A 19260-nucleotide genomic window follows, 5' to 3' on the forward strand; every position below is an offset into this window, starting at 1 on the left:
TGAGGTTTATTGCAGATTTAATGTACAGACATGCATATGTCTAGAAGTTGTTACTGCAGACCTGAATACATGATGCCGGCAATAACCGTCAGGTAATGTGGCACGAATTTTTTATTTGCCTGTAAAATTAAATGAGTCAGAGTCAGACGTTGTGGCCCGGACTATTAACTCTAAACGCAACTAAAATGGTGAATGCGCCCACAATAATTGGTTCTAAGGATTCGACAATTTAATTTTAAAATGCATTAGCAGATTCGCGTTGTTGGAAATAAAAAGAAGTCTTTCTGATGCTTTCAATTTGTTGGTAAAGCCCGTTGTTTATATTCGTAATAGCCGAGCTTCGCATTCCGATTTCAAAACAGTTGTCTCGTGTTAGCAATAATGTGGATTTATTCGGTCCTACGTCCGTTTGCGTCAGAAAATCCAATAAGTGTATTCCAATTTAGTTGACCTTAGTAGACATTTAATTAAAGTGCAGAGCTTGCTATAAATCAGAGGTTGCGTGCAAGAGCTCAGTAATCTTCACAGAAGTGAAATCGTAACCTCTGTAAATAATTAGAGCGGATAAAAGACAGACTTTGTTCTTTTACAATAATAAAACTGGACAAGGGAGATTTAGATTTCATACATATCCTAAACAAACTGAGTTTGCTATACCTTTTAAAGCTTTGACAAATCCCTTACGGCTACATAAGAATTGTGAGTATTTGATTCATGTTTTTGGTATCCAGAAGACTGTCTGTCTACTTTAGATGAACGCAGTAGAGTGTACTTTACTCGGAAGGTTCCGATGTCGACTACTGGGAATAAAACGTTTTCTTTTATTTTTCTCCAAGCAATTTCTAGGATAGCATTGAGGTCAAGCGAGCATGTAATGATGGCGCGAGTATCTTTACATTAACGAGAAGAGTTAAGTTCGTGATCTTTCTAGAACAAAACGCTGCCTTGCAAAAGAATTCATTAGTAACAGTAGTGCTGGTGGAATGTAAGAGGAACGTTACGTTAATTGATTCCACCCTGCGCATCCACCATTTTTTCATAAAACTCAGTTCATAGAGACGCAACTAACGAGGGCGTTATGCAAACTTATGGTTCAAGTTCCGGACAACACGAAACTTTCGACGATATTATATTTATCTGAATTTTGTACATCTGCATAAACATCCTTGTAAAGCTTGATTTATTTGATCCTTCTCGGACCTTTTCCATCAACGTCCAAACGGGAACCGCCAAACTCTCTGGGGATTAAAGTTTTAACGCATCATTCATGCAGACACAACGTGCAAACTTTACGTGATTTCTTTCTAAAGGTTATTTTGTTATAACATCTTGTTATATAACGATAATATGGAAATAAAGACGTAGCATGGAAGCAAAACGTTTGTAGTAAGTGACTTTTACATCTGCTTGAATTTCTCCCGTAATAGATTCCAATTTCCCCGAAAGCTCTGAAGGAATCAGAATTCAAAGCTTCACATCGCATCGTGAACATAATGTGACCGGAAATCGCACCAATTATGCATGAGCTTAATCTTAAGTTTATGATGCATCGGTTGAATCCCAGAAGACTCCCTAAATTGGAGTTTGTTAAGCAAATAATTAATTAACCATGAGCTTACAAGTGCACTAAACAGTTTGAGTCGATAATCAAAATATTCGATTGGATTTGGGTTGTCATTAATAATTCAAGAGGGTTGAATAAGGGATCATATCGACTTAAGGAGAATGTTATCGATTTAAAGCAGAGCTTTTTCAGTTGAAAACGCCCCAAGTTATCCTTTAAAAATAAATCGAGCGATTTTGTAATCTACTATTTTTTTCAGAAATGCTGCACCGAAGTACCTCCTCCCGTCGCCGCCGAGCGTCCCGGAGCGCGGCGGCGTCCCCGCAAATCCGGCCTTCTCGATCGGCCGGAACGAGTCCTGGCCGCCGGGCAAGTATTGCTGTCTCTCCAGTGGACAGTGAAAGGGCCTCCAGAAATACGTTAGCACCCGAAAAAATCCGCAGTCCACGCCACAGTATAATTCCTGATATTTCATTAGACAGGCAGTCTCCCGATTCTGATGACTTGAGAAGTCCTAGACACAGTCTAGCTCCTGAGATTCTGAGTCCTCGCAACAGTCTGGTACCTGACACTGCAGCTCTTCGAAGTCCTCGACACAGTTTAGTGCCAAATGACACTTATTCGCGAAGTCCTCGTAATAGTTTAGTGCCGGATTCGGCGTTAAGTCCGCGAAATAGTTTAGTGCCCGATAATTTCAACCGAAGTCCTAGAAATAGTCTAGCTCCCGATAGTAATAAAAGTGGTAGAAATAGTTTAGTACCGGAAGTAAGTCGCAGTCCTAGACATAGTTTGGTACCTGACAATAACACTTATGGGTCCAGAGCGAATTTGGCACCGGATTTTAACCGGAGTCCACGGAATAGTCTCATTCCTGACTCAAGCAGGACTCCTAGAGCTAGTTTAACACCGTCAGAGTCCATGAATTGGCCGAAAGAAGAAGACCCGACGCCGAGTAGAAGTCCGAGACACAGTATAATTCCAGATTGTAATAGGAGTCCCAGAGGAAGTATAGCTCCAGAAAGTTTGTGCATGCGCACAAGTCCTAGAGGAAGTATAGCAGGAGATTACATGGGTGATAGGAGTCCCCGAGGGAGTATTGGACCTGAAAGTGGTGGCGAAAATAGAAGTCCTAGAGGCAGCATAGCGAGAAGCACTTTAAATGCAGACGAATGTGGTCGAAGTCCTAGGGGAAGTTTGACGCTGACTTTTCAGGAGCCGCCTGCTAATGAACGACGCTCAAGTGCCGACAATCCTTCCGGTAAGTTGTCACAAACAGAGGATCATTAAAAATAAGATTGGTTTGTCTTTAGCGGGACAATTCGACGTTTAATCAACAGCAAACAAAAGGGGGCTCAAACTAATTGTACGTCAGAGCCAAAAATTTTCATCACTACGAAATAAAATAAAACGTTTCATTCGAAACATCATAAAATTGGTCCCTATATCAATTCCTAAAGCCTCATAAAAATTACCGAGTACTAAAACCCGGAATTTAATAAAACTGTAACAGCCCAGTCATCATTTTTACAACACGTTCATGATAAAACTTATTCCGTATCAAATTATATGTTTCATAACCATCATTCTTAAGAAATAACGATCTCAACTTATTGAGGAATAATAGGCAATTTCGTCACACTTACATAAAAATACACAGCAAATCGCTACCCTTATAAAAAGTCTTTTGTAACATTAACATAAAAGGCAGCAATCTCGTAAAACAAGACTCTTGGATCCTTTTCCGAATAGGCACATTGATGCGGGTAAAGATACGTTGTTCTGTGAAATTTATGGGCCTCCAAGGACAGCACAAAATTGATAAAAGTATAGATTATGAAAACGTTGAACTTAAAGATAACAGACACTTACTTAAGCGACGCGGAACACAGTTTTCCGTAACACCATCGTAAATTTTCCGGAGGAAATAAAGGGTATGTGGGTTGTAAAGTTTGAGTTATGAAAAATGAGGGTAAGAGGGGAAAACTGATGTCAACTGGAAGTTACTCCAAGCAGAAAGTGCTTAATTTTTAATGATATTTACAAGTTGTCATTTGTATTTCATTTTAAATAAAATTCGCTGCTATCATTTTAATGATTATTCCGGAGGTTAATACCCCAAAATATTTTCATGCAACTCGGATGCAATTCGAATAATTTACCGCTGCATTTCCATTGAAAGAGGTAAATTTGTTTTGTATTTATACCCTCACTGGTGTAATAATTATTCCCCGACTATTCAAAGTTGGGTATTTGTAGCGAACCACACAACCAGAAAGCTTTACAAAACCAGACAAACAATACATCTTTGAAATAAAAATAATTTTTAAATTGAGATTGAAGGCATGCAGTTGTAATTATTGTCAATGTTATTTACAGGATCGAGAAGTGGAGGTCGCAGCACATCCCCTTACAGATCCTCTTCAAGAGGAGCAGTTAATGCAGCATACAGTGGCAATTCTGGATTCTCGGAAAGTGGATCCAGACGAGCTAGCAGTTCCGTTAGCCAGGTAAAGTAGACGCAATTCTGCGAGCTTGACTGCTTTCTTTCTATTCTTCATGAGTGGTGATGCAGTGTGAGACTAAAAGTTTTATGTTGTAAGATAACCAAACCTCCAATCTCAAGCCTTAGTTGAAAAAACCACCACATAAAGACGTTCGGAATATTAAAAACGAGGCATGTCTTAAAGATGAATCTACTACAATATGCAGTTTTTAATTTAGTTCTTCGGAACGCAGACACGGCTGGATAAAATCCATTTATCGACAGAAGCTTCCAAGTGTGATGCTATAAATTATTCAGCACGAGTAACGTGGGTGGAAATATTTAAAAATACGCAAAGGCATGACATAAGGGTTTATTTTTGAAGTTAAATTTTGTATGAAATGAAAATTTGCTCTCTCTGAACACTCTTCCAACACTGGGGTTAGTCAAGTGTGTTAAGGTAATAACATCCAAAGTGATTTCGAGGGAAATACGGTTTTGGAATAAGGAAATTCAAATTACGGGTTTGTTTATAAAAATTTTATATTTATTTTAAGAGTTACGTGCCGCGGAACTTAAAGGAAGTCAGCGAACACTTTTCCGGGAAGTTGCTTCATTTTGTATTTGTACTTAAAGGTTAATATTGTAAATTTTCGTGCAACCCCGACTTTTGTTATTTTTTATTCATACTCTAGTGACTCTAAAAGCAAACACATTTCGCGTCAGATTCGTGATATTTTTCAGTACAATACGAATTCACATCAAATATTTATTTCACACTTTTAGTTCCATTTATCCGTTGGTAAACACGCGCAGTCTATTGAATTTAGAAGTGCACCAAATCTATATTCATCGTTTTTGTTGAATTAAACTTGAAGATTTATTTGTTTAGTAAGTTTTTCTAGCAAAAAACGAAAAAACACCTTAAAGCACGGAATAATAATGTAGCAATCCAATTGTCAGTCAACGCAATAATTTTATCAAAAGTAACGAAATTAGTAATCATGCACCTAGAAAGTTAAGTAATTATGTGAATTTCTTGTCACTTTGTCGAATTAAATCTTCACCTACCGTACTTGTTATTAACCTCTTCCCTCTATTAAACTTTCTCCTCTCTACCTTCTGCTTTAACAGCTTTGGCTTATAGTGTTAGGTGAAGTGGAGGCGGCGGTATGACTTTGTATAACCCCTCACTGACAGGTGGCCCTGCCGCAGGTGTCCGGAGACGAACAACGCCGTCTCTGTTCCGACCAGAAATACGGAGGCGGCGAACAAGGAATTGGTCTAGCTATTTCATTGACAACTTATGGATCAGTGGCCTACCAACTCAAAGACGCCAATCTTGAGGCGTCCGGAACTTGCGATTTTGTCTTCAAAGCGTTGAGCATCGTCAACAGAACAGGTGGGTCAAATGTTGTAGCAAAGTGTTGCAATGACAGGCTGGAAATTTATAAAGAATAGTTTCGGGACTTCTTTCATTGCTGGCAGCTGTGACAAGTCCGCTTTCAAATTAGAAATTGATATAAATTGCTTGCGGAAACTAAGGAAATTTCCGGGATGGTAGGCCCACGTCAGCTTGAGACACTTCAATAAATTACGTCAATAACAAGAAAAATAAATGAATTCAATTTTCAGGGTTTTGTTCCTGATAAAAACACATTTGCCCGGTGTGTTTGCTTCTCAATTATTAAGCAGTTTCAACGAAAGACGAAAGTAATTAACTAATTAACTGGAATTTAGGTCGAGTTAGTTTTCCTTGCAAAAATGTGGTACTCGTAGTGTGAATATGTTAATAATGTATATGTCTATTATTGCAGGCTTCGCTTCGCTTAATTTGATCATTAATGTTAATAATCACTTTAAAGCGGTGTAATGAAGGTCTTCGCTTTATATCAGCATAACGACATTCACGTGGCAAATTAATTAATTCAATTAGATCAATTTCCTTCTCTTAGAAACAATCATTTAAACTGAAATCCGCATATTTCTAATCCTACAAGCTATAACTTTTCCCTCACGCTTGATTGATTGTTACAAACCATTGGCTGAATGTTAAAACTTCTATCGATACCATCAGCGTTTTGCACGTAATTACAACTTCGTGTATTACCCTCACGCAAAATCTCGCCGTTTGCCAGTTCTCCAGTTGAATTCTCTTCGCCCAACCCTTCTCACTTCCTTTCTTTTGCAGTGGTGGTTACAATCGTCCTGGTGTGCTTATCCACTCTACCTCTTCTAATGCTGATCATGGGTGAGTAGCGTGTACTTTAAACTGCGTGTTGCATGCAAGAAAAACCTTTCGTTCGTTTTACGATTAACCTCTTCGAAAAACTTAGGCGCAAGCTCTTCAAAATTGAACAAAAGTCGGAGGGAGTGTCAATGTCGGTCTTTTTAACAAGTTTTAAATTGTTTGGAGAGATTGAAGTCTCTGGGTAATATGAAGAGGGTCAGCCGAAACCCGTGGGGCTAAGCGTTATAAATAAAACATACTTTTAGGGATTTTATGTTGGCGTTGTCTTTCGTTTAAGATTAGCTAATTTTTAGTAAGTTTTGATTTCCCCGTGTAAACTTGACTCTGGGATCTTCACGATTACGTTATCACCGTCCCAAATAGGAACGGAATGTTGACTTAGCCCCTTCTCAGGGATCACCAAACCCTGTTGAACCAAATATCTCATCTGAATCCTCCGAATGTTTCCACCCCGGCACGTTTGCAATAAAATGCGTGTCACCTTCCCAACTCAGACCATTAACTCACGTCTCTTCGCAGGTATTCAATTCCTGAAAGACTGTCCCAGAGAGCCAAACATTCCCATCTACATGGTAGTCGGAGGCAGCGTCGGTTGCGTGAAAATGGCATTGACCCTCTACAGTCAGCTTCATACTCGTAGAATGGACGCCTCCACCGCCGCCAATTCCACCTCCATCGGCTCAAAAGTGGCGTCTGTCGCCCTCACTGTTATTCTTATCACGTGGTTCGGGTTGGGTAACTACTGGATTTTAAGGATCAAATGGCCTGATTACGCTCCTACCCTCTTCGAGCCCAATCAGTGGTGCCACCGCACTCTGTACGTGTTCGCATTGGTCCACTTGTGTATCATTTATACGGTGATTGGTGGTATTGTGGTTCTGATGTTGGTACTCGCCGGCTGTCAGATGTTTGGGTGCCCATGGTTGGGACCAGCAAGATACAAATAGCAAAACCCTCCAGATTACTTCGAGTTGTGGGATGTCCCCAGAACTTATCATTGACTTGCTCAAGTGAGTACTTTAATAGTGAGAACTTTGAGTTGTGCCGCTTCCATTCTATTGTAACGACTAGCAAATGTCAGTTAGAACTTAAGGACGACGTCAATTAGCCATACTAGAATTTACTCCCAAACATATATATTTTTAAGTACTTTTTAAAGCTATAAATCTTATGAAACATGTGCTGGAAACGATGTTGATGTAATCTGAATGTTATCGTTCATCTATTTAGCACGCGCTGCTCCAAAATGAAAATTAAATTTCTACTTTTTATTTTGATGTCATCAAGTTTTACTCGCAGAGATAATTTACTTTTCTCTAAACTTGGTAAAACAATTTAACTCAAAACGGTTGGATTAAATTCGGTCTCATGGTGATTTTGTTTCATAAATTTAAATTGCAGCGGAGGTGCAAAAGAATGTTATTGAATCAACATGCACTAACGAGTTATTTTGTACCGTTAAATTACAACAGGGACTGTCATCAGACACTCTTGCAATAACAAATGCTGGTTTTTAACTGAGTTATAATTTAATACAGCGCAGAATACAGAAATGAGCTCTGACAATTTCAACTGATTTGAGGGGAAAAAACAGATAAAAAGTTAAAATCACATTACAGGAGGTTTTGTAGTTTTCGTTATTTAGATCTTAATTTTGACCACCTTGCAAAATTTTGTCATTATATTTTGCAATTTTTAGATGTACAAGGATTATGACCTCAACACAACACTGGCGAATTCATAAATATTTCAGCGTATTTTTTATAAAATAAACAGAATAACTCCATCAATTGTAGATACATACATAAATTTCAATTTACTTTTTATGCCGGATTTTATGTTCTTTAAAAACAGTTTAAACAAACAAATATAAAGCCCATAATTTTTTATTCGTCTGAATTTTATGGAATTTAGCATTCATTTTGACAATTTTTCAGAAATAAAAATTCTGTCGTTCCAATTGTTCCAATTTTTAACAGAAAATCAATTTTTGTATCGTTAGTTTGAGCGTTATTTAAATTTTATTATGTAGAAATGGCCGGCGCATCCACCATTTCTAAAGCATGATTAGAACGCCGCAATATTTAATTCCGCAACTAGTAAATTGCTGTAAGAAACCATTTGGTCTGCGCAAACATGCATTAACCTACTTTAGCGTATCTCTGCCGAACCCAATAACTGATATAAAACCTCCGATAAATCCAATGTTTCCCGCGTTCGTTCCAAGAATGTGGTGTCTCAGGCGCAAATTCTCAGTATCTCGCAATCGATTTAAGCCGTTTCTGGAATCTTTGGCCCGATGTTCGCTCTGATTTTAACATATGCACCAGATATTTGCAAATGCAGGAGTGTTTGATCAAGCCCCTGAATATTTTTTCCCACAGATTGTTTGCCAAGTTTGAAAAGTTCGCAACACGGGTTCATGTTTAAGTCAACGCATTCACGGTCCAGTGTCAGCTTTTCCGCGTGTATGTAGGTCCTCGGGAACAATTTAATAAAAATTCCTCACATGTTCGTTAAACTTTTACATAAATAGGAAGCTCTTATACCGCTTGCTGCGCCTGGAACACACCTTTTCACGTATTTTTTATACGCCGTTTTTTGAAAGTGAAAGAGGACGAGGCCTTCGAAAAATGTATTATGACAACTCGTATAAATTCTATTATTGCATCGCGAGATTGCAATCAACAGGGTTGGGCTGGGAACACCAAGAAATTAATTGTAGAATCCTTTCTGTAACGCTTTGCATTTTGTATCTAGAAAAGTAGCGCTTGTATTATAACGTGTATTTAATGGATGTTGAGTGTCTGCTGTGCAAGACTTTAAAAATTTTATTTTGTATTTTAACATTCGTCGTTGTAGACGACGGAGTCGCGCGGTCCAGGCTTTAAAATAACGAGATGTAAACTAGAGGTATTTAACGCAGATTCTTTTACAACTAGCAAGAATGAACGAACGGATGTACCTCAATAAATTTTTAAATTCAAATACACTGTCGCAAAATGTGGCAAGACGTATTAGATTTAAAAATATAGAACTCTTCTTTTGAGTAGTTGTAAACGAACTGTTCTGCTTTGTAAATAGACACTTATGTTGATCGATTAACCGTTTTTGTGTCATTTAATGTAAAATATCATGTATATGCTGGATTTGTGACTATTTAGCGCTGTAAGGAGCACGACACATCGAAAACAATTACCCATATTACCATAACTTTACGCAATGGAAAGAGTCGAAAACTTAATTTTTGGTAACTTTGGCGATAAATTTCTCCAAAATTTTAAATGAACTCAGTCCCAGTTTTAATTACTTTGAACTTAAAAACCCCAAATTTAATACACCGAAACTCCGATCTAATTGCCTGAAATTCCCCCATCATTGCCATGTATTCACTCTTGAGATAACTTGATGTGTAAAATTTATCCTTTATCTGCCAAGTACGAAAAATGATTAATGATCTTTTCCCCTGAGTCTATAATGATCTCGTGTTTCAGCACCTACTTATCGTTGGTAATGGAATGCGATGAAACGTAACACTTTTTTGCAACATTCTTCTTTATCTCTCCCACAACATATTTAAGAAGAATTTCTATCAGACAACATGCAACTTCAGGTATATTTAAAATTACGTGGGACCAATTAAACGAGCGTAAGAGTTTATTAAGTTTTCGATTCGGTGTCCACTGCAACTTTTGACGAGGTGGTGTCTTCATATTTACAGAGTTGGTAGTAATTAATCTTGTCAAATTTTTGCCTTTTTGGGCTATCTAACGCGTATCATGTAATCTAGAGAATTTATATACTACGTTGTGCATAGTTTGTAGCATGTTAGGTATATTATATAACAGTATATATTTTATAATGACTGTCACAACAATCAAAACTGTTCCGTGTTTTCAATGTTTATTGTATATGTTGATGCTGTGATAATTGCCATACAAATTATTCATAACACATCAAATGAAAGTGTTTCATTTACTTGATGAAAACATTTGATTTGTATGTTTTATTTATTAATAAAAATATATTGCTCTTGGATAAATTTTTCCGTCTCGACCCAATTAAACTCCACACTACTTGTTAGTTTGAATAGCCGTGCTGACGGTGCAAAGAAAATCACGACTTTTTCTTTCTTGCTGACGCCGCTTTTGTACCTTTCTGTATGCCCGAACCGGAATTATAGTATAGATAAGCTATAAAAATATGTATCGTCGACCGGAAAATCAGGACCCACCTTTTCTGGGTTATTGGCCACAATGCTGAGGTTTATCTGTGTATAAACCCAAGATAATAATTTGATATCAAAAGGGCGTCGAAATGTTGGGGTTTTTACCCGCAAAAAGTCGGTTATTTTAAACCAGGATGACTTCTGTATAAATGGTGAAAGTTCTGCTGAAGTGTCGCTGAAAGTAGTTGTGAACTTTGAAAATATTTTGTTTTACGTTAAGGAGTGCTGGGAAATGCTATCAAAACTTTATTAATTAGTAGGTAAGATGGTTATAGCAAGTCTTCATCGCGAGTTTTTGGCGGTAAAACAAAAGGAAGTTTATTATAATATAAGTCATCAGAGATTTTGGATGTTGAGTTCGGTGTAAAGTCGATATTTGGAGCTGCGTACTTAAACTCCGGGATTTCCGAGCGAATTCATTTTACTTTCAAAATTTGCCAAGGTAAGTTAACAAAAACAATTTCAAAGTTTAAAATTGTTGTTGAAAGTACTTTATTTCTACTAAAGAATGTGTAATTGAAACCTATCTGAATTTTTAGAGGGTTGTCATCCTTATATCTGCAACCCAAAGTGCACTCCAGCATTCTGTTCACAGGGTATAAAATTGGCAGGTAAGCAAAAATATCTTTAATTAATTCCGAGAGCGTATTACTCTTATTAAACTGAGATAATCTTGACTTTATGAAAAGGAAAATACGTTTTTAGTAAAGTACCAAAACGCTCTAGTGGGATTATCCCAACTTCGTGGAAGAAACTTTTTAATACAATTAAGTTCACACGCTAAAAGAAAACATAATCGTAACTCAACACGTAGTTAATCAGTTAAACTTTTTGTCAACAAAGTTAGAATTGTGCTGAAGTATCTTTCTTGCCATTAATATTTACAGCTCCGCCGCAAAGTCGCATTAACTAGAAGATGTAGTTAGAGTACACCTCTCCGCCCAATTAAACTAAGACGTTGAGACACTTCACACTTCGAAGTACCGTTTTTGCGACAGTTTAAAGTGTTTAAAAAAATAGGAAAAGTGCCACCAGCATCGAACAACGCGGGTCCTTAGTTTTCACCCCTAAGTGAATTAGCTATGGTGTTGGGAATTTCTCAGACTTCCTTGTTACGATCGAAGATTCCCTTTTTTATCCAACTGTGCCACCAGCGACAATTCTCCGAAAATTCCCCCGAGTTTCAATCGGAACCAAAGTTATTTCACGTTGTGTCGTCAACATTTCAAGATGGGCCCGGATCAAACTTTTATTTTAATATAATTTCGAGCAGATGGTGTCGCATGCGTGATGTGGTTAGCAGGTTTTAATATTCTCAACTTTATTTCACGGAGGGTGACAGCGTGCCAGAAATTTTGACTCATCTACATATCTAAACTAAAATGGAAAAACAGACGCTTCGTTTTTCGTAATTATTTTATGAAGACTTCCTAGAATTCCATTATTACGAAACAATCTCGTGAAAGCTCTTGCCTAAAGCTTGTATATATCCAATATTTGATACCTCGAGATAAAGTCCGGATGAAATCGACGTAGAATGTCTCCGGGATAAAACTGGAATACAATATCATTGCAGAACTTTCGGTCCACCATTGTGCCATAGATAGGATTAGGTGGATTAGGCGATGGCTCAACCACAGAACAAACGTCTAAACAAACTACCCCATTTTCGGCCGCGGACGCCCTCGGCGATGAAACTTTTATGTTCAGGGCGTGAGATAAGTAAACAATATAGAAATTATAGGGTTTAAAGATCTTTCTGATAGAGATTTGAATGAAGCAGCAAACTCAAGAACTGAGAGAAAATTTAGTAAATAAAATAAAATGAAAATTAAATTAACCCACGCTTAATTGGATTTAATGAGATCCAAATTAATTTATATAATAATTCCAATTTTCAAACGTTCACTCGGCTATTCATTACTTTAATCCCTTTATTCTGAAGGTTACCAATTTTCCGTTCATAACTATAAATTTTCACAAATTCTTCCGCAGTCTCGGGGCACGACACTAAGACAAGCTTTACTTTTTAATTTTTTTATTTATGAACCATCCTCGGATTAGCTCGGGTTTTGGAACGACAGTCTAAATAAATGTCTCTACACCCAAAGAATTTTAAAAATTTAATCCTGTCCGGGAAAGCTACAGTTATATGAATTTATTATAAAAAGTTTCTTTAAAAAACTTCAAATCATTAAAGTTTCAAACTGATAGAAGGAAGTTATTAATAAATTCTGTTCCTCCTACACAATGAAAAATATTAATTAACTGCTGTGCTTTATTTACACTCCTACGAATCCAAGAGAATTTGCGTCAGTTTGTTCCTTCTTGATAAGCCATTTTAAAAACGGGTGGATCAACAGGATAAGAATCGTCTGGTTAACTTCTACCAATGAAACTTATGAAGAGTGACGTCAACACGTCTTCAAGGATAATTAAAGGCTCGATTTGAAGAAAAAGTTGCGTTTTAGACTCGTTTTTAATTAATTTTTCTGATGAGCCGTCACTTTCAGAGAACTGGGGTTTATACGCGTTGAGATTACAACTAAAGCGAATCAAAATACTTATTTTTTTGCAGCTCGAAAACTTTAGAGCTATAGAATCAACCCTGATGGAATTAAATATTTAAAATTAGACTTAACTTAGAGGGAAGTGTCTCTGGAGTATTTCTGCGGCAGTTGGTGGTCAGGGCGTCTGTAAAAAAAAGTGAAACATTAAAAAACTCAAGATTTCTCAATTTTTTTGCTGTGCCAAACGCCCCGTATTTCCTGTCTGAAAGTGCTCCTTTCCAAGCAAACAAACTGCGACATAGCCAAGGAAAATCAAACATTTAGTTCCAACCACTATAAAAGACCAACACTCCATTAAACGTTGGAAAACGGTAGATACACAATATAATAAAGCAATCCTTTGAACAGCACAGCAAATAACTTTTGTGTATCGCGTCTCCCACATATGGGGCCACCATTCCATGTAACCAGTTAGATATCTGATCAGACCGAGGCGGCTTTTTAAAGACAGAGCGAATGCAGTTTAGCAAGGCAATAATAGTTGGTAAACATCAACCTTGATCAGGAGTGACGTTGATGGGTGTACCCGGGGATCATCCCTCTTCTATTCTACCGTCCTGGGGCTTCTCAAACACTAACAAATAAATTTCACCATCAGATAATTACGTGAAATAAGGGTGGATGTCTGAAACGTAACTAACTTGAGCCAGATAGAACACAACGATGAATTTGCTTGTTTATCTTTGAAATCACCGTGTGGATATCGATTTTAACTGCGTTATGAAACATAATCAAATGATGTACAACAGGAATAATTTAAGGTGATTTATGATAAAATTGATATGTAACGAGGGCGGCGCGGAATTATGGAATTAGACTAAAACGAGTGGAGATTTTTTGGATGAATCTGCATGTAAAGTTTTACTGTGCTCAGTCTCAAAGTCGTGATTTAATAACCTGCCACTTCATCATAATCCATCCCACTGCCCTGTCAAGGATCAAAGTTATTTGTCATGGTTTATCAACGTCACCATTACAGTTGTTGACACATGCCGCATAATAACCGTTTCATTAATACGAAACTCAAAATCCTTCCGCTTCAACAACTACACAAATTAAGGCCGAAATGCGCAAAAGCTCACACGTAACCAATGAGCCTTGAAATACAAGGAATGCGACCATTTTGCAATTTTACAAAAAACCGACCCAAATTATCCAAAATTGCGTATTTGTTGTGCTTCTCGACTCCTCCATTGTCGGCTAGCGACTAAAAGCATCAATGAAGTGCAACAACACAAAAAAATCATTTACTCAAGTGGAAAAATTTCACAAAAGCCCAAGGAGAGAAGTTTTCTATTGAGGAGAAGTACACCTTGTTAATAGATAGCTGCTGCCCGGTAGAGGTGTGTTCAATTTTGACGTGAACACCCAAGACATCGATGAAGGTGAAAAATATCAACGGAAGACAAGAGCAACTCGTCCCAAGTGAGCCACGAGAAAAAGTTTCATTGTTTAGATGTTGCTCTCGGGTATGGTAAAAAATAACGTTTTCAAAAATTTGTGAAATGTGTCGCCCCGCACGGAGCTTTACCCGAATCAAAATAAACTGACAGCCGTTGATAAATTGGACCTATTTATGGAATATTTGAGAATGGGCTACACTGCTCCGCCCAATGGTCCTCACGTGCACCTTTGGAGACGAAATTTTCCGCTACATCGCCTCCGGGAGTCATAACCCAATAATAAAGCTCGAGATTTTCAGCACTATCTATACTCTATTATTGAATTTTTTATCATTCTCTTGGCAGCGAGCCAACTTAACCGATAACAGTATTAAACAAAACAAAGAGTTCTTTAGTTTGACAGTTTTCCTATGATTTACGTGGCAGCTGAAAACAATTAGAGTGTAATTGTGAAGCGGATGTGCAACTTTAATCGTGTATTCTTTCGAGAGACGAAGCCAATTTATATATAAAGACTCAATTCGACATACGAAGCCATTAGGACCGGTGATTTGCATAGTTGTATGCAAATATAATCGGTGGGTTAACTGGAGTTGGAATTGGAGAGTAGTGCTTTCCGAAAGCTCACCTGAGATGTACGGGAGTTTGTAATTAATTGCGGAGTTGCTTCTTGTCCGGTCTGGTGGTCGTAAAGACGTTTACGATGGGCTAATTTAATTAAGCGAATTACGGGCCTGAAAGCCAAAAGTGCTGGAGCTCTTAAACTTTTAAAAACGCTACTTTAGCACGAAGATCATCGGTTTTCAGCAAATTCTAAAAATAATTTAATATTGCAATTTTACATCCAATGATCCAAAAAATACAAATAAAGATATTTTCCACTCTCACACCCCGTGCCTTTGAAATTCATCATCGCGTCGAAAAGAGATCCGTAGGTAATTGCCGAAGCTCCTCCAAAAATAGGTCAGCTTTAATAAAGCCCGTGCAATTTTTAAACGAATCTCGTCATTACGACTTTCCCAGCCCCTGGAAACTAATTTTGCCAAAGTTCGCGCAATCAACATATCGATACAATCGCTTAATATATTCATGCTTGGAACATTAATGATTTCGTCAGCCCCTTGCAAGCACTGCAAACCTTCCACAGCTGTGTTCACTATGCGCATCTCATTACCGTCCCCAAACAACAGATTTTTTATCGCTTAACGCGACATAAAAAATCGACTTAATTTATTGCGCCACTTTAGCACCTTTTCATCAATTAAACGAATCGTACATCACAGGGACGTGCTAGGAAAATCTCGAATTAAATTAGGTTCTACTCTGTTTAATCACCAGACCATTTCAGGAGGAGATAATTCATGTTTTCGGGTTGCGTGTTTTAAAAAACTGTAATTTATCTTCTTGGAGAAGTTAAAATGCAGTTTTTAGAACGAGTTTAGTTAATGGTAGATCAAATGTGAAGCCGAGGAGTAGAGAATGGGGGTCTTTAATTTACGATGTTGCAGGTGGAATGGTATCATTTGAATTTTTACTAACTTTAGCAAGATTATACTGTGTGGCCACATTGTATCAATTGCATTTATAGCGGCTATAAATTCGAAATGGTAAGGAAAGCATTATCGTCATTTTGGAGAGGTTTGCTGCCTTTTGTTTACATTGTTGACTTCTGACTCTGGAAAAAGCGACGACGATAAAATAAATAGCACAATGAATAAATTGATTTGCTGGCAAAGTTCCTCTCGTTTCCTTTATTCCTACAAATAGCAAAATGCGGATGTGACATAAATCGCTACTCGTGATTAAGTAATTACGGAAAGTATGTACATGGAAGCCACCGAAATGCCCAAAAATCCAACCTTTCAGCAAAGTGCGAATTTGTAACTCCGCTGAACCGATTAAAAGCAATTAAAATTTCGTCACATCCATTTAACCAAATTACGAAATCTTGTTTCCGAGCTGAATTAAATTGTTGGCAGTATTTTCAACATCCGAAAATTTATCTTTCTTTTTATTCTCCTTCTGTTCAAGGCAGTTTTATTCAAATCAAATTTGACTCTGTTTGAAAATCCGGAAACGTTTATCTAAGGCGAGGACCAATTTGAATTTAACATTCTTGAATTTTTCACTCAATATATTTGTGTATTCTTACCATCCGCTCCGGGGATTCTTTAGAATAATTCGTTTAAAATTACCATAAAATCGCGTCGCCTCTCAATTAACTGGTCCACCATCAACAAAACGGATCGTTAAAGCGTTATCGCAGTGGTGCAAGATTTGATTATTTGGGAGCCAAATTTTAGGGAAATCACAATTTAAAAAGCAGCTTTTCCGTTTCGATCCGAATCTTCCCCAAAAGAGTCCTCGCCCCATTAACTGTATTATTAATTGTACGTAATCTGCTGTTGATAGTTCAGGATATAGTTCTCTAGCCATTTAGGGAGTCGACGGGAGATTGCACTTGAACGTGTGGGAAACATCAAACATACGCAGCGGGAGCAGAGTGGGGCATATGTCAGGCACGCGACCTCTAACAAGGACTGCGGGGGTTGTCGGACGCAGGAGCATCCTTAGCGCGTGTCGGGATACTCCTCTAATTGGGGAAATATTGGATTCCAACCAACATCTAATTTACAACGCGCAGGATAATTCAATTATAGACAGGACACGCTGAAAAGATTTTCAAAAGTTTTAAGTGTAGACAAAAAGATGAACTCTCAGCTGCTGAAAATACAACCAAACAATTTAATCCAACTCGGAACAAGATTTTGTAATTGGATTAAGGAGATGTGACGAAATTTTAATTGCTTTTAATCGGTTCAGCAGAGTTGGAACCTCTGAAACTTGCTGCAAGTTTTCATTTTTAGTCGCAACTTGCAACAATTTATTCGTCAGAGCGGAAGCGCTAAAATGCGGCAATAAAATAATAATGAAAATAATTTAATTGATTCACAAACGAGTAATAAATCAACAGAGGCTTAATCCGTTGATGAGAGCAATTATTTTTAATTTCCTCTGTTAGGCAAATAAAATCAAAGAATTTTCATCCGTACGTTCCAAACTGTCCCTCGAGACATAATTTATGTAATTAATGATGTAATAAAGTGGTGTAATATTGGCAATATTGGGGTAGATTAATCTATTAGCGGAGGGTGGCTAACATAAAGGGAAGCATATGTAAGCGCAGGAGGGTTTTGACCCACAAAAATCATTGTACAGATTTTTGCCTACACGTCAATATTAAACTTGCAGCTTCCATAAAAAATGCAAATTCATCAATATTCATTATATCGGAAACGTTAATCTTGGGACGCAAGAAACTGTTCCTATGCATGAAAAATTGTCAAGGGTCGGTTATAGGTCCTTCTCGTAGGCGTACGTCTTATCGCCTTGATCTTGTGATCGCCGAATTAAAAGTAATTAAGTGCTCTCGATCCCGGAATTTGCAACCCGTTGGTCTCCATTACCCCGAAGTTATCTCAATCCTTTGCTGTCATGCCGCCCGAATATTTGCTCGATGGTTATCTCCACGCTGTTTGATTCGATTCCAGAATACACAACATTCAGAGCGTATTGATTCAAGTCAGGTGATGCAGAAATTCGCTTTTGCTTGCCCTTTACACCAATGAATCGAATGTAAAGAAACTTCTTCTCCGATTTGTACACAACAAAACGTTAATTTCGAGGTTTAAAACAACAAGAGAACATGCGGTGGTTCTATAAATCATCCGGCACAATAATGATTTGTTACTGAATGCCGCAAGAGCGTAAGAAAAATGAGAAAGCGTGAAAATTGCAGTTTGTGTTTCTCGAACGAGATGAGTTTTGAGACAAGACACACATCCCGCATTTTTCGAATTAATTTCGACTTAAATCATCTTGGAAAAACATTCCAATCGATGCTATTTTTAGCGTTTCCATCACTCAACTCCAGGTTTAATTTCCTCCCGATGTTTGTCACAACCAATTTAAAATTTAATCGTCCTGCGTCACCAAGCCTCAAGTTTCGTAATTTTGTTTATCGCATTGTTCTTATTTCTATCGTCTTAAAAATACCACCCGTGCCAAGCGGTATTGATTACAATAAAGCACCCAACAAAAATAAAAAAGTACCTACTGACTCTCTCTTTATTATAGTTTTGTCCAATACAATGAAAGAGAGCTGCATTTGAAGGCTTCATTCAATCGAACAATGCATTGTGATTTTATAATTGTGTTTAAAGTGAAACCCTCTCGAGGCACCCGAATTGAAAATAGGACCAACCCATGTGGAACAGTTTAATAATCGAATTATGATGTTTGTTTAATCCTGAATATTAGCCAAGTTCGCATAATTTACGAAGAGTTTTTTTCGACAACTACAATCAAATTTGAATCAGAAAACCATCAGTTTTTATGCAAATTCGAGATGATCGATTAATTTGAAGAAAAAAGGACGCGTCATTCTTACTGGGAGCTTGTTATCCTGATGCAAGTCATGGCGACGTAGGATAGGGAAGGATTGACATGTGTGGAGCCCGAAATTGGAAGAGTAATTTTTGACTTGGAATGAGCAAAATTACACTGTTTTGAACTTTTTTCTAACGAAATTTGTTCCATTGCGGCTCAAATATCCGAGTTTCACTCGTTTCTGTGCAAACATGGTTATCCAATTTAACTGTTTTTCCCTTCAAACGGATTTAAATTACACGCTTCTCTCTCATAACAATCAATAAGTATTTTCTTTATGATAAAGTGAAGGCGTGAAGTTGTAGACAGATGT

General features: G+C 37.5%; 1 protein-coding gene across 2 annotated transcripts in view; it reads left to right on the forward strand.

The window, feature by feature from the left end:
- LOC148173552 (uncharacterized) overlaps positions 1–7338 on the forward strand; it is a 28962-nt gene extending 21624 nt beyond the window's left edge. Inside the window, exons 3-7 of one of the 2 annotated variants that reach the window (XM_088039142.1) lie at positions 1824–2822; positions 3941–4071; positions 5247–5448; positions 6238–6297; positions 6817–7338. In XM_088039142.1, the coding sequence (XP_087895268.1) occupies positions 1826–2822; positions 3941–4071; positions 5247–5448; positions 6238–6297; positions 6817–7244 (1818 nt within the window). In that variant the 5' untranslated portion in view covers positions 1824–1825 and the 3' untranslated portion in view covers positions 7245–7338. The remainder of the gene's footprint in view (positions 1–1823; positions 2823–3940; positions 4072–5246; positions 5449–6237; positions 6298–6816) is intronic. The other variant, XM_088039143.1, reaches the window with a different exon arrangement.
- The last annotated feature ends 11922 nt before the right edge of the window (positions 7339–19260 follow it).

The sequence above is a fragment of the Gnatocerus cornutus genome, chromosome 6 (genome assembly GCF_029298725.1).
Source record: "Gnatocerus cornutus isolate USDA-ARS CGAHR chromosome 6, icGnaCorn1.1, whole genome shotgun sequence".
NCBI classification, from domain to species: domain Eukaryota; kingdom Metazoa; phylum Arthropoda; class Insecta; order Coleoptera; family Tenebrionidae; genus Gnatocerus; species Gnatocerus cornutus.